Here is a 24,581-nt window from a genome sequence, read left to right on the forward strand (position 1 = left end):
ACATGATCACAAACCTCCCTCCCAGGGCAGTGAGAGTGGAGCCTCCAATGGACTTTGCACAGCCTTCTCCGGACTAAGCCTGGATAGAGTCTTCCAGGATACCTGTAGTCAAGAATCCTGAATTCTATGAAATGACGGCCGCTCACTGAACGTGTCAGTGATTATTACTGAGCTTAGTTCTCTTTATACTTTATTTGGTGAGATGGGGAAAGAGTAACTGGGACAAGAAATATTCTAAGTGATGAACCGTTAGTGAGAACACGGATGATATAGTGTTAATCTGGTACCTCTGTGATGTTGTGTATGTACTTATGTGTACGTGACATATGTGTGGTTTTCTTTCAAATTAGTTTATTTTTGTTTTTGGTTGCCCTGGGTCCTCACTTCCTCTAGTTGCAGTGAGTGAGGGCTATTCTCTAGTTGCAGTGATCAGGCTTCTCATTGCACTGGCTTCTCTTGTCACAGAGAACGGGCTCCAGGGCACGAGGGCTTCAGCAGTTGTGGCACGTGGGGCTTAGGTGCCCCATGGCATGTGGAATCTTCCCAGACTAGGGGTTGAACCCATGTCCCCTGCATTGCAATGCGAATTTGTAACTACTTGGCCATCAGGGAAACTCCATGTGTGGATTTTTGTAGAGATTTGAGACTGACCTGTAGAAATCAGCTCAGGGCCAGGTGCATGGTGATGGACCGCTGCTGCACACAGTAGATTCTTTCACGAGCACCTCTGGAGTGAGTCCCGATTTATCATCAAAGCCCTTGAGAGCAGAGTGAGACATCGCAGTGAAACCTTAATTGCACTCCTGTGGTTTTGCACAGAGTGAGGTCATTGGGGTTTGTTTTTACATATAGGAACTCCCAGGAGTCAGAAAGAAATTCAGAATCTCTTATTAACCTGTGAATGTTATGTGACCTTTTAACAGGGGTGATTCCAGAAGTGGGTTACAGCTGGGCCTTTCCACGCTAAGGCAGACTATATAACTCACAGTTGGAGTGGAAGAACAGGACTTGGGCATCCATGAATGAGTCTCTTTTTACAAAAATAAGGAAACATTTTTTCACTGGATTGGTTACTGAAAAGTGGTATTTGAAAAATCTCTGTCCTAATGATAAAATATCTCTAAACCTTTATTTTCTAGAAATGATACTCATGACTGGAAATTAAATGTCATCCCAAGAACAAAACACAGCTGTTTTACTGAGAAACGGGTAACGAGTAAAGTTGTGGAAGTTAAGAAATCTTTGCAGATAGCCTGTGAACACAATTACTATCAACAACTGGTCAATAGAACGGTATTGTATAAGGTAGTGCATTTAAAATATTTTAACTGAAGACAATAGAAAAAAACAAAATTCCAAAAGGAGGGTCTGATGGCTGTGCAGCATTCTGGTCTCATAACATGTAACATACAAGCTCTGGGTCTGCACAGCTCAGCTGACTTGTCGGAGATCCTACTTCCACGTAGGATGCTCTGGGTTAGGCGTTCAGTACCCACGTTGAAGCTGCACTGGTAGTCAGGTTCTTAACTACTGGATCACCAATGAAGCCCTCTTTATGCCTTTCTAATCAGTCCACTGTCTTCTGGGGAGGGACTTCAGCGGGGCTGGCTGGTGTGCTAGGAACACGATTCTCAGAGTAATTCTGCTCCCCACTCCACTACCAACCCCTAGGTTGGGTAGTCCTGAATACATGGAACTAGGCTAAAAGCATTAAGAAATAGTTGTGTGGAAAGTTTTGACCCAAACGGGGATATTTTTGTGGTAGTGGTTTTTTTCCCTCTCTCTCTCCCCTTCCTCCACTTCCTCCCTCTCTTTGTGTAAATAACAGAGAGATTAAAAGGAAATGATGAAAGCATTTACAATATCCCCATACTCTATTTCCCAGAGAATATTAATAATGCTAATGATAATACCAGAAATAGGATTGTATTTCTTTTTTCTTTTTTTATTGTTCACATATACCGTTTATTCATCTTATCCTTGTTAACAATATACATACATAACCATATAATACAACAGTCATAAGCAGGAAATTAGCACTGATACAATATGCTTTTGACCTGTGGTGTTGGAGAAGACTCTTGAGAGTCCCTTGGACTGCAAGGATATCCAACCAGTCCATCCTAAAGGAGATCAGTCCTGGGTGTTTATTGGAAGGACTGATGTTGAAGCTGAAACTCCAATACTTTGGCCACCTGATGCAAAGAGCTGGCTCATTTGAAAAGACCCTGATGCTGGGAAAGATTGAGGGCGGGAGGAGAAGGGGACAACAGAGGATGAGACGGTTGGATGGCATCACCGACTCAATGGACGTGGGTTTGGGTGGACTCCGGGAGTTGGTGATGGACAGGGAGGCCTGGCGTGCTGCGGTTCATGGGGTTGCAAAGAGTTGGACATGACTGAGCGACTGAACTGAACTGAACAATATTATTAACTAAACTACAGACCTCATTCTAATTCCACTAGTTTATCTTTTTGTTTCAGGGTCCAGTTCACTAATGGGAGTATATTTCATTGTTCCAGTAGAGGCAGTACCAAATCACTGAGACATTTGTTCAGAAATTGCTAGTTTTCATTCTCTTTCCCTCTGTCTCTAAAAATCTTTAACGTAACATTTTAAATTCTTGTCATAGGATACCGTTTTTACTCAAGGTATTTTAACTTGCTTTTTCTAAAACAGAACTGTGAAAAGATCGAGAACAATAAAAACCCATTTTTAAAGAATGCAGAGTATAAAGATCAGGGATATTATACCTGTGTGTTTTTCCTACGTCATAATGGAAAACTATTCAACGTCACCAAAACCTTCAATATTACAATAGTTGGAGGTAAGATAAATTTTAGAATCAGGAAGAAACAAATATGTCTTAGTAAAATTGACTGTTTTCTTTCTTCTAAAGTCATATAGGAAGGCAAAGGCAACTTAGTTGGACTTGTGACCACATCACTAGTTCACATATAAGGGTCAAAATCATTTTGGCCTCATCTTCCACTCTGAATAATTTTGCAGTGATGGAGTGAGGGTGGGTAATGAAAGCTGATGTAAGTGAACCTTGGATGTTCTTCCATTTGGTATTTCAGTACATGGTGGAATCTTTTCTTAAGCATCTGCTTTCACTCAATATTGCTTATTGAACATCTCTATTCAATAAACTGAGTATTGGGAGGTAAGAAAAGCAGGGAAATATGAAATTAAGTGAATAATGTACTGTTTTCAGGAATTTAATTATATATAGTCGGGAGAAGTTAAGGCCAAATCTGAACTCTGGACCCTGACACTAAATTAAATCTTGGAGACAGAATTTTAGGTGAAGTAGAAAGAAATAGCTTTATTACTTTGCCAGACAAAGGGGGCCACAGTGGGCTAATGCCCTCAAGATTGTATTTCAAAGAAGGCGTGGTCAGCTTGAGGACATTCTTCTGATTGGTTGGTGGTGAAGTAAGTGAGCATCAGCATGATCAGCCCAGTTGTAACCAGTCTGGGGTCTACATTCTTGTGGGCAGCATACCATTCATTGTCAACTTAAAAAAAATTCACAACTTGAAAGTTGAGAGTTATGAAGCCCAGAAGGCAGCGTCTCAAGTAACCCTGAGAGAACTGCTCCAAGGAGGTGAATGGGGAGCCAGGTTAGAAGTTTTGCAACAAAGGGCAGGTAATCTGAACCTCAAGAATATTGTTAATTAAAGAAAACTAGATATCACAAGTTAAGGAATTTAGTGCTTTTCTGTGTATGGGAAGATACAAGAATCTGGGCTCCCTGATGTCATTCCTCTGCTCTGCACCTTTGCTTCCATGATGGCTCAGCTGGTAAAGAATCTGCAATGCAGGAGACCTGCGTTTGATCCTGGGGTTGGGAAGATCCCTTGGAGAAGGGAAAGGCTACCCACTCCAGTATTCTGGCCTGGAGAATTCCATGGACTGTATTGTCCATGGGGTCGCAAAGAGTGGGACACAACTGAGCGACTTTCACTTCACTTCACTTCAGCTATCTGGGGCCAGTATCCTGGGTTTTCACATCTGGAGTTTCCTAAGGGCTCACCCTGGGCAGTGGCTGTAGCCTGACCACTGCAAGATGGCAGGCATGCTACTTCCCGAGTTCCCTCAGGGCTCAGAAGCTCACATTAGTGCTGTGCTCATTTGCTTAGTTGTGTCTGACTCTGTGCAACCCCATGGACTGTAGCCTGCCAAGCTCTTCAGTCCATGAGATCTCCCAGGCAAGAATACGGGAATGGGTTGCCATTTCCTAATTCAGGGGTTCTTCTCAACCCAGGGATTGAACCTGGAATGGGTTGCCATTTCTTCCTCCAGGAAATCTTCTTGACCCAGGGATTGAATCTGTGTCTTCGGTGACTCCTGCATTAGTAGGTGGATTCTTTATCACTAACACCATCTGGAAAGCCCTAGCTCACATTGGAGGGCTGCAGTCTTTGATGAGGATAAGACAGTTGGATAGCATGACAGACTCAATGGTCATGAGTTTTTGAGCAAACTCCAGGAGATAATAAGGACAGGGAAGCCTGACACACTGCAATCCATGGGGTTGCAAAGAGTTCGACGTGGCTGAGCAGCAGAACAACAGCAGCAGTCTCTGATGACTGTGACATCCTTTGTTAATTGGTGTGGCAGAAAGTATTCCATTTATCACTGCTAACTTCTCCCACCTGGTTGGGGTTTCAGTATTTGCAAAACAGCTCAAAGATACTGTTCTGTGTATCCCTTGAGGGGGAACCAGGACGCTGCCCCAAGGTTGCACTATTCTTTCTTGACTGTTCCTCCCTTGTCACCGCATCCTGGAAACTCAAGGTCCTGGAGGCTGAATGAAGCCAATTTCCTTTATTCAATAAACGGGGAACACAGAAAGTCTTTTGTGCCCAGGAGCCCCCCTAGATCCTGCTCTGTATCAAGATAATAAGCCACATAGAAGCACCATGGAATATGAAATTGAAGTCATCTGTGAGTTTCTAAGGGTTCAGAAAGAGTCCAGAGGTAGAAGAGATGCTGGAGGCTGTTTGAGCTGGTTCCTAGAGGCAGAGCATGAAGGACAGATAAGAGGACACGCCAGGGACAGTCCACTCAGGCGAGAGCATGTACGGAGCACAAATGTGGAAGAAGCTTTACATTTGGGGATGACGGCTTTTATGCCGGTTTACCATGAACCCAGACCCTATGTAATGGAAACACTGAAGTCTGGACTTGTAGGGTATTGGAGACCTTGCTTGCTTGCTTGGAAAGTCTCTTCAGTCATGTCTGACTCTTTGTGATCACATGGACTGGAGCCCACCAGGCTCCTCTGTCCATGGGGACTCTCCAGGCAAGAATACTGGAGTGGGTAGCCATTTCCTCCTCCAAGGCATCTTCCCGACCCAGGGATCTAACCCAGGTCTCCTGCATTGCAGGCAGATTCTTTACCATCTAAGCCACCAGAGCTGGAGACCTTAGAAGTAATTATTTAATTAAATCCCACCCAGTGAAGATATCCTTCATATGGCTCAGCCAATAATAGATCATTCAGTCTCTTCTTGGGAACTGCCTTGGAAATGACCAAATCACTCAGCAGCTGGGTCCAGATTTTAACGCTTGATTGTCAACAAGTCTTTTTTTTTTTTTTTTCCATTGAGTCCACTTATGCCTTCACAATGAACTGTGGAAAATTCTTAAAGAGATTGGAATACCAGATCACCTGACCTGCCTCCTGAGAAAACTGTATGTAGGTCAAGAAACAACAGTTAGAACTGGGCATGGAACAACACACTTGTTCCAAATCGGGAAAAGAGTACGTCAAGGCTGTATATTGTCGCCCTGTTTATTATATAACTTATATATCATGAGAAATGCTGGGCTAGATGAAACACAAGCTGGAATCAAGAATGCTGGGAGAAATGTCAGTAACCTCAGATATGCAGATGACACCACACTCATGGCAGAAAGCAAAGAAGAACTAAAGAGCCTCTTGATGAAACTGAAAGAGGAGAGTAAAGAAGTTGGCTTAAAACTCAACATTCAGACAACTAAGCATATGGCATCTGGTCCTATCACTTCATGGCAAATAGATGGGGAAACAATGGAAACAGTGAGAGACTTCATTTTCTGGGGCTCCAAAATCACTGCAGATGGTGACTGCAGTCATGAAATTAAAAGACACTTACTCCTTGAAATGGAGAAGGCAATGGCAGCCCACTCCAGCGTTCTTGCCTGGAGAATCCCAGGGACAGGGGAGCCTGGTGGGCTGCCATCTATGGGGTCGCACAGAGTCAAACATGACTAAAGCGATTTAGCAGCAGCAGCAGCAGCAGCAGCAGTACTTGAAAGGAAAGTTATGACCAGCCTAGGCAGCATATTAAAAAGCAGACATTATTTTGCCAGAAAGGTCCATCTAGTCAAGGCTATGGTTTTTCCAGTAGTCACGTATGGATGTGAGAGTTGGACTGTAAAGAAAGCTGAGCACTGAAGAATTGATGGTTTTGAACTGCGGTGTTGGATAAGACGCTTGAGAGTCCTTTGGACAGCTAGGAGATCCAAGAAGTTCATCCTAAAGGAAATCAGTCCTGAGTGTTCATTGGAAGGACTGATGTTGAAGCTGAAACTCCAATACTTTGGCCACCTAATGTGAAGAACTGACTCACTTGAAAAGACCCTGATGCTGGGAAAGATTGAAGGCGGGAGGAGAAGGGGACGACAGAGGATGAGATGGCTGGATGGCATCACCAGTTCAATGGACATGAGTTTGAGTAAATTCCAGGAGTTGGTGATGGACAGGGAGGCTGGGCGTGCTGCAGTCTACGGGGTCACAAAGAGTCAGATGCAACTGAACGACTGAACTGAACTGACGCCTTCCTGTAGTTTCCACTCGTGTCTGTAGTTGCCTTCAGTAATGCCACAAATTAAATCTGGTCCCTTCTGCAAATGACAGCTCCTTCAAGTGTCTGAAAACAGGTGGCTTATCCACCCTTCTTGTTCTTTCCCAGGAAGCCGTAAACTCCTAGGTTGACTCATCCAACAAGGTGGTGGGCTCACAGTTTCTAGAGCTCATTTACTTTAGCAGCATTTTCCCTTTTCTCTCCAACTGTCCAAGTATATAGCTTTATTCCATGCATGCATTGTGAATGTACAAATTACCACAAGCTTCCTGTCTTCAAACAACATAAATGTATTGTACAGTTTTAGAGGTCAAAAGTCTAAGATGGTTTCCCTGGGCTAAGTTCCAGGTTTCAGTAGGATTGTGTTCATTCTAGAGGCTCTGCAGGAGAATCAGTACCTTGCCTTCCCCAGCTTCTAGAGGCGCCTTCATCCTTGGCACATGCCCCTTGACAGTGCCCTGCACCCAGTAAATCTATTTTGAGGCATTGAGGGCAGAGAGAAGGGAGAACATAAAGACAATTCCCAGTGAGTCTGCGTCTTCTAAGTCTGGAGGTTTCATTGTCTTCCTGCATTTTCTGGCTTTTAGCTGTGCTGGGCAGAAGTCATAGGTGGAATTGAGGGGAGACCAAGTTCAGTAAGCTCTCTCCAGCTAGGTGAGCTTTCAGTTGACGGAAAGTGAAAGGGCAACCAGTATTCCCTGCCTCCCTTATCTAATGAAAATACAATAAAGTAATAAATGTAAAGTGATGATTGTCAGCATGTTTGTTACCTGCAATAATAAGTATATTACAACAGATATTGTAATACATCTGTCTTAGCAAAGCTCCCTGCAACACTAATGCATTTTTCTTTTCTTTATTCACTTTCAGACCACAGTAAGATAATTCCAGCTCTTCTTGGACCAAAGATCGATGAAGTTAAAGTGGAACTAGGTATATTTTGACCAATATATATTTTGGGTTTATGAACGGGGGGCATAATTGAGTCTTTCAAGGCTAAATCTGGTTTTTTATCGATCAACATTGTGTTTGTAACACATATCATGTTTACTGAACAATATTACAGGAGCAGGAAAGCCTTGTCATTGTTTGAATGTTGCCCTTTTAATTAGCAATGTGTTCAAATGATTATGGAAGTGCCTATGGTTTGCAGACCCATGGTTTTAGTCACTTTCTATGTGGCTTTCCTATAACAGTAACTGTTGTTTAGTCACTAAGTCATGTCTGACTCTTTGCGACCCCCTGGACTGTAGACCTCCAGGCTCCTCTGTCCATGGGATTTTCCAGGCCAGAATACTAGAGTGGGTTGCCATTTCCTTCTCCAAATAGTAACTGTGGTCCTTTTTAAATATGAAAACTCGGTGGGAATTCTCTAGAGAAATTATTCAAACTTACTGTATGGTTCGAATATTTGATTAAGGGATTCACTTTGAATCAGTGGACTGACTTGACTGTTGTTTTTGCTATTCAGTTGCTGAGTTGTGTTGGGTTCTTTTGTGACCCTGCGGACTGTAGCCTGCCAGGTGCCTCTGTCCATGTACTTCTCCAGGCAAGAAGACTGGAGTGTGTAGCCATTCGCTCACCAGGGGATCTCCTGAGCCAGGGATTGAATTTGTATCTCCTGCATTGTCAGGGAGATTCTTTACACCTAAGCCACCAGGGAAGCCCCAGTTCACCCTGGAAGAACTTGATTCCTCACTGTGCTTTCTGTCCAACTGTTTTGGTTTCCCCTGCACTTTGACAACTTTAATTTTTAGCTAATTTAATTTTTTGTCTCTTATCCATTTTGTTTTTCTAGACGTTACAGTGGGTGTTTTGGCCTGACACTACTTAGTAGACTGTTGGTTGAAAGGAAAGTCCACTGGCCTTCCTAAGTTTCAATAATTGATTTCAACATAAATATTTGAATAAAGGCCAATTCATAGTTTGGTGACGACTTGTAATCACAACCTAATTTCTCTGCTTTATAAGTTGTTTTTTTTTAAATGAAAACAAGGCATATTTTTGCTAGATGCAGCACTATATCAGCATTCTATGTTATGTTAATATACATTGGCTTTATTAATTTTAGCCTTTGGGAAACTTGAGTTTCTAAAGTCAGAATGTTGGTTGTCAACTTTTACCTAGGAGAAGATATACAGCTCAACTGCTCTGCTTTGCTGAATGAAAAGGATGTAATTTACTGGCACACCCCGGGAAACAATAAAAGTGATCCTAATGTACATGAAGGGAATATGACGAGAATTAGGTATGGATATGTGATATATTGTTGTTGTTCAGCTACTAAGTCGTGTCTGAGTGTTTTGCAACTCCATGGGCTGTAGTGCGCCAGACTCCTCTGTCCATGGGATTTCCCAGGCAAGAATACTGGAGTGAGATGCCATTTCCTAATTTAGGAGATCTTCCCAGACCAAGAATCAAACCCACATCTCCTGCACTGGCAGGTGGGATCTTTACCACCGAGCCACCAGGAAAGCCCCTGTATCATATATATATATATGATCAAAACACCAGACTCCTGAAAGACTGATAAGATGCTTGAGATGAATTAACTTATAATTATAACTGACATAGTTTCTAATTATAATTCTCATATCTAAGCTGATGAATGATGCAGAAATTTATTGCTGAGATCTAAATTAGAAAGAGAAGGTCGGGACTTCCCTGGCAGTCCAGTGGTCTAGTCTGCGTGCTTCTAATGTAGGAGGTGCGGGTTCGTTCCCTGATCAGGGAGCTAAGATCCTGCATGACATATGGTGTAGTCAAAAGAGGAAAAGGTCAGTGAGGCTTATTAGCACTGCCTTACAGAAGTAGCTTTTGGTGAGTCAGGATCTGATGGGGGTGAAGACTTTACCTTAAGCATCTTATGAAAGAGTGATTAACTAGGCCACCGTCATATGAACTTTGAACATCGTGTTAGATGCTTTGATTTTACGAATGTGCCAGAGAAAAGACCAGGTCAGGAGACTGGGACATGTCGAGTCACTCTGGGCCCCTTGAGCGCGCTCCGGATTAGTGCATGCCTGGCTGTGCCACCTGCGTGTCACTGTGGGGCCAGCTGGGTGTCCGTAGGTGACACAGCCCGTCATCAGCACCTGTCTCTGAGAATCCTGGGGCGCCCCTGGCCGCAGGCAGGCCAGCTATTAATGCCACTCCCTCTCCAGATCTGCCCCCGCACTTTCCCCCGTGCACACTTTTCTTTGTCCTCTTGTTGGAAATTATGGAAACGAGAACGAAAACTTGCGAAGATGGAGAGAGCCATTTGAAGACAGGTTTTTGGAGATATCTTCACTGGGTGTGAGGGATGCTGACATAGACACTGCCTCCTGCTCTTTGGGGACAGTTCAGAGCTGCCATTCCTTATAGTGCTTATCTTTTTTTTTTTTAGGGTAGTCCAACTTATCAATTATTTTTGCTTTTTAAAAATTTTTATTGGAGTGTAGTTGCTTTACAATGCTGTTAGTTTCTACTGTACAACAAGCCGAATCAGCCATATATATATATATATATATATATATATGTATATGATTATCTCCTTTAAAGGTGAGAATTAAGGAAGTTTCTTAAGTCCAGGAGGTCTCCAAAGATTGTCGGGTGTAAATGATGACTCGAGAAAACACTGATTTAAATGACTCATCCCCTACCCCACGACGTTTGCTGTTGGTCGACTGACATTGACCATGGTAATTGTGGCAGCCTTTTCCTGTCAGTGTCCATTAATGGAAATTAGAAGTGCAATAAGAGCAGGTAGAATAAAACCCAACAGGGTGGTTAGGTATAAATTCCTAGGAGGCAGCGTTAGTGCAAAAAGCTCCAAATGGCATATAGTTCAATACTTAAATATCCTGTATTAAAGAACATGAGTTGGAGTAAACTCTGGGAGATGGTGGAGGACAGGGAAGCCTGGTGGGCTGCGGGCCTGCTGTCCATAGGGTTGCAAAAGAGTTGGACCTGACTGAGTGACTGGACAGCAGCAACAAAGAAATGGTTATACTTTATGAAAACAAAGCACACGGAGCCTATGACCATGTATTCATTTTTGCCTGCACCTGCCTTTGTGGGATCTTAGTTCTGTGACCTAGAATCAAACCAGCACCTCCTAAAGTGCAAGTGCTAAATCTTAACCGCTGGACCGCCTGGGAAGTCCCTCTGTGGCCATTTAATGCTTCTGAACGGTTTGGAGTCATTACTGTCATTATTACGCAATTGTACACTCAGGTTTTAGTGAGTCATGGTCCTGAGGTGTCTGTCACCTTAGTTTCATTTTTTAGCTTTTTCTGCTTTTTTTTATACACACACACACACACACACATATATATATATGTTGTATATATATTCTCTGTCGTCTTGCTGGCAGCCCTCAATTCTTGCTGACACGTGTGGACAAGCTTCTGACAGTGCAGGGTCCATGCCCTCACCCAGAATCAGGTGTGCGCTTGCTGCTCATGCAGCTCTGGCTCAGCTGGACTATGTGGCCTTCCGGCTGCTGTGTCTTGTCCTCAGCATCCTTTCCCCCACTGGATTCCTGCATTTCCCTCTTCCCGTGGTCTATCACTCATCTCTGGAGGCACAGAAAACCAGCTCACCAAACTTACAGAAATGAGGCTTAAACTCAGCTAAGCGCTAAAGTGCCGCTGAATCTTTCCTTATAGTGGCTGCATGAACTTATGTCTGCTATTTTGGCTTCTCGGTAGCTTTTCTGTGTCTTGTTTGTGGATTTCACATTGATGTTGAAAGAAAGATGAAAGTGTTAGTCGCTCAGTTGTGTTTGACTCTTTGTGACCCCGTGGACTCTTTACACCAGGCTCCTCTGTCCATGGAATTCTCCTGGCAAGAATACTGAAGCGGGGTGCCATTTCCTTCTCCAGGGGATCTCCGCAACCCAGGGGGCAAACCGAGGTCCTCCCACATTGCAGGCAAATTCTTTACCATATGAGCCACCAGGGAAGCTATTTCTGGTTTGGTGACTTCAGTAGAGACTTTGGTTCTAAAATGAAACTGAGAGAGTTGGAGGCTGCAGTGGGTCCCCGTCCAGCTGCTGGAGGCCTGGCAGGTGAATGACTATACCTGGGGGTGCTGGTTGACCCCAAGCCTATAGAGCCTGCCGTTGGCAAGAGGCAGATATCAAGAGCATTTGCCCTGCATCAAAGACAGGACATCTTGAGTCCTTTCATAAGAGAAAGACAGCTGACTGCACTGGTGGTCTCTGGTCCTTTTCTGACACTCTCTGAGCAGCTTGACTGGTATTTCTCATGTGCTTGGAGGATGTCTGAAAATAGTATTGTGTTTTAACTTACATGCGGAACAAAATAAGTGTTATCATTAGGGTTGTGAGGACAAGGTTGACATGCATCTGTATCTGTACCAAGGATTCGCAGCCCGTCACTGCTGGCAGAGACTTCACGGTGGGAGGGACACCGAATAGTCAGGACGGGAGGAGTGGATGAAACACAGGCACACCTTGGAGCTACTGCGGGTTTGGTTCCAGACCACCGCCATAAAGCAAACACTGCAATAAAGCGAGTCCCATGAGTTTTTTGGTTTCCCAATGCACGTGAAATTATTTACACTATACTGTGAGCGTCCCCAGTGACTCAGTGGTGAAGAATCTAGGAGATGCGGGGATGCAGGTTTGATTCCTGGATTGGGAAGATCCCCTGGAGAAGGAAACAGCAACCCACTCCAATATTCTTACCTGGGAAACTGCATGGACAGAGGAACCTGGCAGACTACCATCCATGGGGTCACAAAAGAGTCAGACACAATTGAGTGACTGGGCATGTACTGTACTCTATTAAGTGTGTGATGGCATTAAATGTAAAAAACAATGTCCCTACCTCATTTAAAAGTACTTGATGGCTAAAATAAATGCCCAAACCATTATGATAGTAGCATCAAAGATCCCTGATCACAGATTCCCTAACAAATATAATGATAATGAAAAAATGTGAATTTATGAGAATTACCAAAATGCGACATAGAGACAGAAAGGGAGCAAATGCTGTTGGGAAAACGGCACCCAGAGACTTGCTTGATACACCTTGAATTTATAAAAAGTGCAATGTCTGCAAAGTGCAATAAAGCAAAGTTCAGTAAAATGAAGTATCCCTGTAATTGAGAGAGAAAATATTTTCTTGTATTTTCAACTGTCATCTTCCAGGCATTTTAGTTCCAGGCAGCACCTGCCCCAGATGGTCTCAGGAGGACTGACATTCCCAGGGAGCAGGCAGCTCACGCTTGAACAGAACTCACCAGAAAGTGAAGATCACTGAAGTCCACAGAGCGTTGCGTTTTACAGATGTGTTTGTGCAAACAGATTCCTCTCTCATGGGTCATGTTGCTGGTAACGACACATAGCCTATTCTAAACCATGTTCCTCTCTTACAGGACTTCAGAAGGCAAATGGCTTGCTTCCAGAATACTGAGGATTAAGAACATAAGCACAAGAAATCTAAACTCTTCGTATAATTGCACTGCGGCCAATGAGGGCAGCACCAGCACCAAAAGCTTCCTCTTGCTGCTGAAAGGTGTGAGAGATTTTATTTTTGGAAGTTGATGCAAACCTAGAATGCTGCAGCTGAGCGGCCTGTCACAGCCCATCACTTCCTCACCTTACATACCAGGAACCAAGCTCCTGAGAGGTGAAAGGTTCGACTTTTCACAGGTGTTCGGTGGCAGCGCTGGTGCTCAGCCCCACTGCTGTCTCTCATAATGTTAAGCAATAAAGAGTGATCACCACGTGGGTCCAATTAAGTAACTGTTTTCAGGGAAAAAAGAAAATCTAGAAGGAAATGTACTAGCATGTTGGCAGTGGCCCTGGTCACACTGTGGAATGGTTATTAAAAATTATTCTGTTGGGATTTCCCTGCGGGTCTAGTGATTGGGACTCTGAACTTCCAACGCAGGGGGTGTGGGTTCAGTCCCAGCATAAGATTCCTCACGCTGTGTGGCCAGAAAATTAAAATTTTTTTTAAAAAGTGTGCAACTTTAAAAGTTTTTAACAGATTTATTAAAAAAAATTATTCTGTCCTTTTTACCTTTATGTGTTATATTGTCCCTAATGAGCATAAACTCAATCCATCTAGGAAAGGTAACTTTTTTTCTCAAAGGACATTTTCATATAAAAATATGCAAAAATTCTCAGAGCTGAGTGCCAGGTAATGTGTTCACTACTTATTTGTAATATTTAACCCACCTTCAAAACAGCAGCCCTGTATGTGAAGGAGAAAATATTACTAGCTTCACCACTGTCCTGTGCGTACAGATAACACACGGAGTTTAGGGTATCAGTGACTTTCTCTAGGACACAGGATAGGTGATGGATCCAGGCTGAAGCCCACATGCCCTCACCTGGGCACGCAATCTCTCAAGGTTACCAGGGAGTAAGGGGCGGGGGAGGGGCAAATCGGAAGTTGGGGATGGACATATGCGCACCGCTGCGTATAAAACAGATGACAAATAAGGATCTACTGTATAAGTCAGGGACCTCTACTCAGTATTCTGCAATGGTCTATGTAAGAAAAGAATCTGAAGAAGAGTGAATTTATGCATCCATATAACAGATTCACTTTGCTGTGCGCCTGAGACTCGCGTAACAGTATAAATCAACCGCGCTTCAATTAAAATATAGTGTCCTTGGCAGAGACATGGGTGGGCCTAGAGAGTGTCATACAGAGTGAAGTCAGAAAGAGGAAAACGAATACCGTCTATGCATGGATATGTGCAATGTAGAAAACTGGCGTGGATGCTCCTACGTGCAGAGCGGAAATAGAGACGCAAACGTAGAGGACAGATGTACGGGCACCAAGGGGGAAATGGGGGGTTGAGATTGACACATATAGACTAATGAGATAGACGACTGATGAGTGGAGTACGGAGAACTCTGCTGAATGCTTTGTGGCGAGCTGAATCGGAAGCAAGCCCACACGGGAGGGGGTACATATATATGTGTGGCCGATTCATTTGGCTGTACAGTAGAAACTAGCACCACGTTGTAAATCAGCAAAAATTAATTAAAAATGAATAAAAATTAAAAGATTCCACGCCTTCACAATGTGTTCCCAGCCCACGAACTGAGCTTTCTGTGCGGGTCCTTCTGCCTTTCGCTTGGTGTCTCAGCATCCTAGAAACCTGACTTCCTCGGGTAGGAACAGGCTCTCAGTCCACATCTCTGAATAATGCCCTTGTATACATTTCTGTGGAGCAGAAAGATCACCGCAGGAGACTAAGGGCAGGAGTTCAGAGTAACTGGATAGACAAGTCGATTTGTGTTAAAGGTAAAAAACTGACCACAGCAGTGTGGCTGTCAAAAGACTCTGATGAAATTTCCCTGACTGATTTTTCCCCTTTTCTTTTTCTTTCTAGAAGACACGGTTGACATCCCAGGCCACGTCTTCACTAGAGGAATGATCGTAGCTGTCGTGATCTCAGTGATGGTTGTCTGCCTGGTGACCGTGGGTGTCATTTATAGAGTTGACTTGGTTCTGTTTTACAGACATTTCATGGGAAGAGACGAAACCTTAACAGGTAACGAATGTCATAATGCTGGGAGCTCTTATCTTACAGTTTCATTAAGAAGCTATGAACTAATCACCTTACGTTGATTATATTGTTGAGTTAATGGCAGTAGGGGAGAAGGCAGTGGCACCCCACTCCAGTACTCTTGCCTGGAGAATCCCAGGGATGGAGGAGCCTGGTCTGCAGTCCATGGGGTCTCGAGGAGTCGGACACGACTGAGCGACTTCACTTTCACTTTTCACTTTCATGCACTGGAGAAGGAAATGGCAACCCACTCCAGTGTTCTTGCCTGGAGAATCCCAGGGACGGGAGCCTGGTGGGCGGCCATCTATGGGGTCGCACAGAGTCGGGCACGACTGCCGTGACGCAGCAGCAGCAGCAGCAGCAGCAGAGGCTTTCCATGAGAAAAGCTATCTGGCGGATCATCTGCTGTGGATGCTGTCGGTGCCGCTTTCTCTTGTGCTCACTTACCTGCTGCTGAAAATCGTTCCCTGATCCTTTCATCCATGTGTACTGTGTTCTTCTAAATGTCCTGTGACGTGTTCTTGCCCAAGGTCGGTGTGTCTAAATGTCATTGCTCACACACCATCTGGTGCCTTACGCAAAGTGCACACTCAATTAAAGTCATTTAAATTGAGTTGTATCATGGTTCATTATTTAAACCCAGCAAAGGAGGCTGCATGATGGACTTGCAAGAACCTTGAACTCCATACCACATGACCTGAGTTCCAGTCCCCTAGATCTGCTGTTTTTTTAATCTGCTCCTCCTTCTATCTGGGGACTGTGGTTTCTCAGTTTTCCTAATTTTGAAGGTGATTAGAAGTCCTCAAGATTCAAAATAGAGGGGCTTCCCTGGTGATCCTGTGACTAAGACTCCACGTTCCCAGTGCAGGGGCCCAGGATTTGATCCTGGGTCTGGGAACCAGATTCCACATGCTGCAGCTGAAAAAAGACATTCTGAATGTCACTACTAAAAAAAAATCCCACCTGCCACAGTGAAGATTCCGAGGGCTGCAAATAAGGCCCAGGGCAGCCAAATAAAGAGATAAATTTTTTTTTAATTCAAAATAGTTACCAAATTAGAAAGATATGTGTATAATGCATCGCACTTGCTTTTGTATCTGTGTGTGTGTGTATGTGTGTGTATAGCACATACGTAGCTCAAAACACCAAAACTCTTAGAAATGATACATATATGTTCATTCAGCGCCTGTTTCCCACCTCATCTCCTATTGGTAGTATATTCAAATGAAAATTAATAATAGAGAATCATATTTCACTCCTGTTTGAAAGTCAGATCTTGCCATGCTCTACACCCTGTTCTGAACTTTGCTTTACTGTACCTTGGATACCCTTCCATCTTAGTTTATAAAGCCTCTCGTTTTTTCGGGTTGCACAATGTTTTATTTCTGTGGATGCACCTTTGTTTATTGAGTCACCACCTGATGGACACTCGGGTTTCTTACAGCCTTCCGTTATTGCAGAAGTGATGCAGTGGAGAACTTTGTATAGCCATCATTTCGTTTGTGTGCAGTGTAACTGAAGGGAAACTCCCTGAAGCACAATGAAATACAGATGTGGATACAGTTGGTTTGATGTACATTTGTGCGCTTAGTCGCTCAGTTGTGTCCCACTCTCTAGCCCCATGGACTGTAGCCCACCAGGCTCCTCTGTCCATGGAATTTTCCAGGCAAGAATACTGGAGCCAGTTGCCATTTCCTCCTCCAGGGGATCTTCCCAGGCCAGGAATCAAACCCACGTCTCTTGCGTCTCCTGCATTGGCAGGCAGATTTGTTTACCACTAAGTCACCTGGGAAGCCCAGTGGAATCACTGGCTCTTGCTTATACTGATAGAAGGCTGTATTTCACAACAACCTAAGAGTTATTCAAGGGACCCACTTACTGATTAAATTCAGAAGTAGCTCTCTTGCTGCCAACTTTTCTTGCCTTTGATATGAATGTGAATTCTGCAATTTTTACCGAATGTTCAGTCTTTCATACATGCTCTATCCTGCAAAGCAGTTGCTCTAAACCAACGATAAGTTGTGATTTGAACCGCTGAACCAGGGTGCAAGAGGCAGAACTGGAGAATCTTTTCCCAGAGACAGAAAGGGTTGTTTTGTGAGCCTGGACGCTGCTGAAGATATTGGGCTGGGTCGTTGAGCATAAGTGATAACTCAACATAAAGAACATGGACCAAGAATGCTTTTACCCTATTCTTTTGATATAAAGAAACCAATAATATTTAGCTTTCAACTCAGTAGCAAATTCATTCACCCCAATAATGTGCTCAAGCATAAATCTAATTCCTCTAGCATTGAACCAAATGTCATGGGATAAGGTAGACCTTTTTATAGTTACTCCCCCTTCTTCCTCTACTGACCCCAACTAACATCATATCCATGGAGATCTCTGCTTACTCTTTGACCAGGTTTTTTTGTTTATTTATTTGTTGTTTTGTTTTCATTGTCTTGTAGCTGCTAATATTATTTGTTAGCTTTTTCAAGTTGTTGCATGTGTCTGCTCTGTCTTCTCAAATAGATTGGATGAAAGCAGAAGAGAGAGCTGTGTATTATTTTTCAGTCACCCAGTTAGTAGAACAGTCTTTATTGTTTGCTGACACAGTCCCCTTGAACACTGCTTTCCTATCCAGAATTAAATAGGAGCAGATGTTATCAATGAAAACCTATAATAGACCGGAAGCTTTTCTATTGCCATCTAAAGCATCATAGACCATGTAGCGTGTGTTTCTATAGCATATGATTTCAGTCATCTCCCATCACTTCTTTCCATTCTCCAGGCTAATACTCAGCTTTCTTTTTTTAAATTAATGAATTAATTTATTTTTATTTTACTTTACAATACTGTATTGGTTTTGCCTTATATCAACATGAGTCTGCCACGGGTATACACGTGTTCCCAATCCTGAACCCCCCTCCCTCCTCCCTCCCCATACCATCTCTCTGGGTCATCCCCGTGCACCAGCCCCAAGCATCCTATATACTGCATCAAACCTAGACTGGCGATTTGTTTCTTATATGATGTTATACATGTTTCAATGCCATTCTCCCAAATCATCCCACCGTCTCCCTCTCCCACAGAGTCCAAGAGACTGTTCTATACATCTGCGTCTCTTTTGCTGTCTCGCATACAGGGTTATCGTTACCATCTTTCTAAATTCCATATATATGTGTTAGTATACTGTACTGGTGTTTTTCTTTCTGGCTTACTTCACTCTGTATAATCGGCTCCGGTTTCATCCACCTCATTAGAACTGATTCAAATGTATTCTTTTTAATGGCTGAGTAATACTCCATTGTGTATATGTACCACAGCTTTCTTATCCATTCATCTGCTGATGGACATCTAGGTTGCTTGTGTACCCCAATGTTCATCCCAGAACTGTTTATAATAGTCAGCTTCCTTTTTATTCTCACTTTCAGGGGGTGGTTTTGAGGGTAGATTCAGATGGTGGTAGAATTAAATGATATTAATAGCAGTAGAATAAGCCAAGGTAATATTTGCTTCCCGATCCTGGAAAGAGAGCATATTTGGGCTCCTTGACCTTCTGTTTTCTTTTGGGGGCCTGGTCTAGGACTTGAACTCTTCATCTGTCTTCACAGGTCTCTGTGTCAAGAGACCTTTTTGGTGTCAAGCAGTGGGACTCTTAATGTACATGCTTAGGAAACATTTGCCAGTTGACTACTTGATTCCCATACAAGGTCTGAGTATGTTAATTTTTTGTTGGCCTATAATAATAACTGAGTGTATTCCTGTTGTTGACCACTTCAAAAGTCAGAGATAAAGGGGGATGCGTGAAAAACATGGAACCAAAGGATATTTGAGGGACCTTAGGCATTTCCTAGTTTAAACATTCTTGTTTTATTTTATGATTTGTTTTCTATCAAAAACACTTTATTCTTTTATTTAATAGCTTCATCGAGGTATAATCAATATATGAAGAACTGCACAGATGTTTTGATTGGAGTATAATTGCTTAACAGTGCATTAGTTTCTGCTGTACCACAAAGTGAATCAGCTACGTGTATACATATGCCCCTTCCCTCTTGGGCCGCCCTCCACCAGCGCGCCCCCCGCCCCGACACCCCACCCCTTTAGGTCATCACAGAGCACCGAGCTGGGCTCCCTGTGCTCTTCAGCAGCCTCCCACTAGCCATCTGGTTCACACACAGCGGTGTATGTGATTTAATGTCTACACTGTGTTGGACTGATGTGCTTGAATGCGAGGATGCTATATTTAACTTTTCTCTTTCAATGATTCCATTCCCACCTTCCAGGACTTTCACTCAAGTATTTAGTTAATAAAGCCTTGTTTTCACACTAATGAAAAGGGTCAACCTTATCTCCTAGATGGAAAAACATATGACGCTTTCGTGTCCTACCTGAAAGAGTGTCAGCCCGAGCATGGAGAGGAGCACGCGTTCGCTGTGGAGACTTTGCCCAGGGTGTTGGAGAAACATTTTGGGTATAAGTTATGCATATTTGAAAGAGATGTGGTTCCTGGAGGAGGTAAGAAAGGAAATACCAGACCAAAACTAGTGGAAGGGGACTTCCCTGGCGATCCAGTGCTTAAAACTCCTAGCTTCCAATACGGGAGGTGTGAGTTCAATCCCTGGTCGGGGAACTGAGATCCCACATGCTGTGAGGTGTGGCCAAATAGGTAAATACACATGAATAATAAATAAACATGGTACATCCAATTTTAAAAGAAGGCATTAAAAAATAAGGAAAATTAGTGAAGATGGTTTTTAAAAGATGAATAGCTTACCTTATAAAAGGCTCTCCTGTTTACTTAAAAATGAAAGAAAAGTGAAAGTCACTCAGTCATGTCCGACTCTTTGTGACCCCATGGACAGTCCAGTACATGGAATTCTCCAGGCCAGAATACTGGAGTGGGTAGCCGTTCCCCTGTAAACCAGAAATTATGAGCAACCAAGTGTGGCTTCTGGGGAGCCGGGTCCAAGACTTGAACTCTTCCTCTTGCTTCAGAGGTCTCTGACTCTGGAGAAAGGGAGCAAGTGCTCCATTTTCAGAACCAGGGCCAGAATTGCTATCACAAAGCGTTTAATAGACCAGAGCGAGGACTTCCCTGGTGGCTCAGTGGTAAAGAATCTGCTGCCTGCCTGTCAGAAGATGTGGGTTCTAACCCTGGGTGGGGAAGATTCCCTGGAGGCGAAAATGGCAACCCACTCCAATATTCTTGCCTGGAGAATCCCTTGGACAGAGGAGCCTGGTGGGTTATAGTCTATGGAGTCACAAATCATCAAACATGACTGAGCACAGGATGAGTCCCTCTTTTGATGGTATTTTGTATAGCAAAACCTAATAAAACTAATTTAATATGTGATTCTTTGGACTATAAATGCAGGTTAATTCTTACCAGAAAACGTTTCTTCTTTATCGTGTTGACATTGTGAGAAAATTAAAGTAGAAATTAGGAGTAATGGTAAAGGTTAAATAGAATGAGATTGATGGTTCGTACCATATTTTGATTGCAAAATTCAAGTTTTAGATTAATATATGAATACAAATGGCTGTAACATGATACTGAAGTATATTATAGCTAAACTCCAAATTATTCTAGATGCTAGTGCCTCACAAATGACGCAACACCAATGTCTTGATAGTTGCCATCCCTCACTCATTCATTCAGCATTCGCTGAGCACCATTCTTGTGCCAAATTCTAAGCTGGGCATTTAGGATAAGGCAGTAAATAAGAAACAGTTGTAGGGACTTCCCTGGTGGTCCAGTGGTTAAAACCTCACCTTCCAATACAGGGAGTGCAGATTCCATCCCTGGTTTGGGAGCTAATATCCCATGCAGCCAAAATGCAAAGCAAACAGAACAATCTTGTAACAAATTCAATAAAGACTTTTAAAAATGGTCCACATCAAAAAAAAAGGCTTAGAAAAAGTATTTTTTCCCTCCTAGGTTACAAATTAAGAAGGGAAAATGTTACAAATTAGAAAGAGAAAATATTTTTAAATTACAAATAACCTGTCTAAGGAATAATGTACCAAATTGTCAGATGCGCTCAACACTGTGATACTTTTGTGTGTCACTTCTTTGCATCCAAGAAGACACGTTGTCACAAAGTATTTCTTCTTGACTTTGTACCCATTTTATTATTAATATATTTCCATTATTTTCTAGGAATCATTTAAAGAACAGGTTTCTTCTTCATTCTTAAATAAAAATAAAGAATGTTTGTATTGTTATTCAGTTACTTAGTCATGTCCATCTCTTTGGGACCCCATGAGCTGCAGCACAGCAGGCTTCTCTGTCTTCCTTCACTATCTCCCAGAGTTTGCTCAAAATCATGTCCAAACTCATGCCATCCAACCATCTCATCCGCTGTTGCACCCTTTTCCTCTTGCCCTCAATCTTTCCCAGCATCAGGGTCTTTTCCAATGAGTTGACTGAGTGGCCAAAGTATTTGGAGCTTCAGCTTTAGCGTCAGTCCTTCCAGTGAATATTCAGGGTTGATTTCCTTTAGAATTGACTGGTTTGATCTCCTTGCTGTCCAGGGGACTCTCAAGAGTCTTCTCCGGCACCACAGTGTGAAAGCATCAATTCATAACTAGTTTGGATCAGAACCTCAGTCTCAGAAGTGCTAGATCTAGAATAGAGGTTGGCAGTCTGTAAACCCCAGGGCAGCTCCAGTCTTTGAAGCAGCCTCATGCATTTGCTCCTGTGTTGTCTGTGGCTGCTTTTGAGCTACATCAGCAGAGCTAAATAGCTGTGACAAAGACAGTATGACCTGCCAAGGCTAAAATATTTACCATTTGGCCCTTTACAGAAAAGGTTTATCAACCTGTGGTCTAGAATAATGGCAATGTTGGTTTTTTTTTTTTTTAATATTTCAATTAGAAGTTTAGCATGTTCTTCCATGCATGTAAAGAGGCAAGATGGTGTCATGATTAGGAATAGACACTCTGGAACCAGACCACTTGGGGTCAGATTCCAGTTCTGCCATTTACCAGCTGTGTGACTCTGGGCAAGTTACTTAACCACTCTGTGCTTTGGTTTCCTCCTCTGTAAAATGAGGGTAATTACAGTACTTTCTTCATAGGATCATTGTGCTGATTAAAGGAGTTCATATACGCAGCATGTTTAGAAGACGGTATGGCACAGAGTTGGAAAAAGAAATAACAACCCACTCCACTATTCTTTCCTGGGAAGCCCCATGGATAGAGGAGCCTGGTGGGCTACACCCATGGGGTGTCAGAGTTGGATGTTACCGAGCACAGAGTTAGGCTACGGGGGTATTCATTATCATCTTTGTGCAGTTGATTGCTTCTTTTAATAGGCACGTGGGCTTCCCTGGCAGTGGTTAAGATTCCTAGCTTCCAATGCAGGGGGTGTGAGTTCTATCCCTGGGCAGGGAACTAAGATCCCACATGCTGCACAGCCAAAAAAAAAAAATTAGTTAAAAAAATAGGCATATAAAACTGAGAATGACTTACTTCAAACTTTATTAGTGAAACTGAGTTAAATAATACAAAATAGGACTGTGCAACATGATTTTTATCTCATGTCCACCCTTTTGGTTTTCTTAAATTAACCTGCCACCTCTTGCATTTTCAGCTGTTGTTGATGAAATCCATTCGTTGATAGAGAAAAGCCGAAGGCTGATCATTGTTCTCAGTAAAAGTTATATGTCTAGCGAAGTCAGGTATGAACTTGAAAGTGGACTCCATGAAGCGCTGGTGGAAAGGAAAATTAAAATCATCTTAATTGAATTTACACCTGTCGGAGACTTCAGCTTTTTGCCTCAATCACTGAAGCTTTTGAAATCCCACAGAGTTCTGAAGTGGAAGGCAGACAAGTCTCTGTCTTATAACTCAAGGTTCTGGAAGAATCTTCTTTACCTGATGCCTGCAAAAGCAGTCAAACCCTGCAGAGATGAGTCAGAAGTCTTGCCTGTTCTTTTGAAGACCTAATCTTCAGAAAAGCCGAGCGGAAGAAAGAGCTCTTGACAGTCTGAGGACTGAGTGTCTGAGCCTGTGGATAACAGAGGGCATTATTCAAATATTTAGCTCTACTCTGTGGACATCTTACTCACAGACTGAAGATGAACTTGGCATTTAGGTTGCCGGGGATAAGACTAAACATTCATCTATGGCCGTGGACTTCCACTGTGTGTGTACCTAGTTGCTTAGTCACATCTGACTCTTTGTGACCCCATGGACTGTAACCCACCAGGCTCCTCTGTCCATGGGGATTCTCTAGGCAAGAATATGGAGTGGGGTGCCATGCCCTCCTCCAGGGGGTCTTCCCAACTCAGGGATCGAACCCAGGTCTCCCACATTGCTTGCATATTGTTTACCATGTGAACCACCAGTGAAGCCCAAGAATACTGGAGTGGGTATCCTGTCCCTTCTCCAAGGGGACTTCCCAACCCAGGAATCAAACCAAATCTCTTATAGGTGGATTCTTTACCAACTGAGCTACCAGGGAAGTCCCTGAGCTCCCAGAAGTTCCTCCCAGAGGAACTCAACAGAAATGTGTCTGCTATCTCTCCTCCTATAACTGGATGCAAGCAGCCTGCTCAGTCACATAGTCAGCAACTGTGAGGTTGGATGTTTTTCAGTAGCTCATTCATGTCCGGTTCTTTGTGACCCCATGGACTGTAGCCCACTAAGCCTCCCTGTCCTTCACTATCTCCTGGAGTTTGCTCAAACTCATGTCCATTGGATCAATGATGCTATCCAACCATCTCATCCTCTGATGTGAGACTGGACACGGCACAAATAACTTAAGGGCAGGCTTTAAGAGCTTTTTAATGCTAAAGGTTGAGCTAAAAGATTTTAAGTTTACCTTGCGGTATTGTCTATGCCGTGGGTGGCACAGGAACTGGGATGGTGTCTCCAAGCTCTCGCGAGAGCTGCCTACCTCCACACACCTCAGTGCCTGGGACTGGCTGGGGATGGGGCTGCAGGGCTGTGTGCAGGGCGGGGTGTGAGGTTTGAGCTATTGTATCAACCTCAGGGCATCTTTAATTATCCTTGCTACAGCTGCAGGCCTACAGTTCTTGAAATCCCACTAAGATGCTACAGAGGGCTTGCTTAATTGGACCTATTTGTGGAAACTTCTTAAAAGGAGCTGCAAACAACCTTTTATCTTTCATGCCAGACACAAATCATTTTCTGTTTTTTTTTTTGTTTTTTTTTTAAAACAGTCT

General features: G+C 43.2%; 1 protein-coding gene across 1 annotated transcript in view; it reads left to right on the forward strand.

Annotated features, from left to right (window-relative positions):
- IL18R1 (interleukin 18 receptor 1) overlaps positions 1-23,577 on the forward strand; it is a 33,657-nt gene extending 10,080 nt beyond the window's left edge. The window contains exons 4-11 of the mRNA XM_013967547.2: positions 1,140-1,305; positions 2,681-2,828; positions 7,729-7,791; positions 8,986-9,106; positions 13,246-13,385; positions 15,223-15,384; positions 19,747-19,905; positions 22,985-23,577. Coding sequence (XP_013823001.2) covers positions 1,140-1,305; positions 2,681-2,828; positions 7,729-7,791; positions 8,986-9,106; positions 13,246-13,385; positions 15,223-15,384; positions 19,747-19,905; positions 22,985-23,340 — 1,315 coding nt within the window. The 3' untranslated portion in view covers positions 23,341-23,577. The remainder of the gene's footprint in view (positions 1-1,139; positions 1,306-2,680; positions 2,829-7,728; positions 7,792-8,985; positions 9,107-13,245; positions 13,386-15,222; positions 15,385-19,746; positions 19,906-22,984) is intronic.

The sequence above is a fragment of the Capra hircus genome, chromosome 11 (assembly GCF_001704415.2).
Source record: "Capra hircus breed San Clemente chromosome 11, ASM170441v1, whole genome shotgun sequence".
Lineage (NCBI taxonomy): Eukaryota > Metazoa > Chordata > Mammalia > Artiodactyla > Bovidae > Capra > Capra hircus.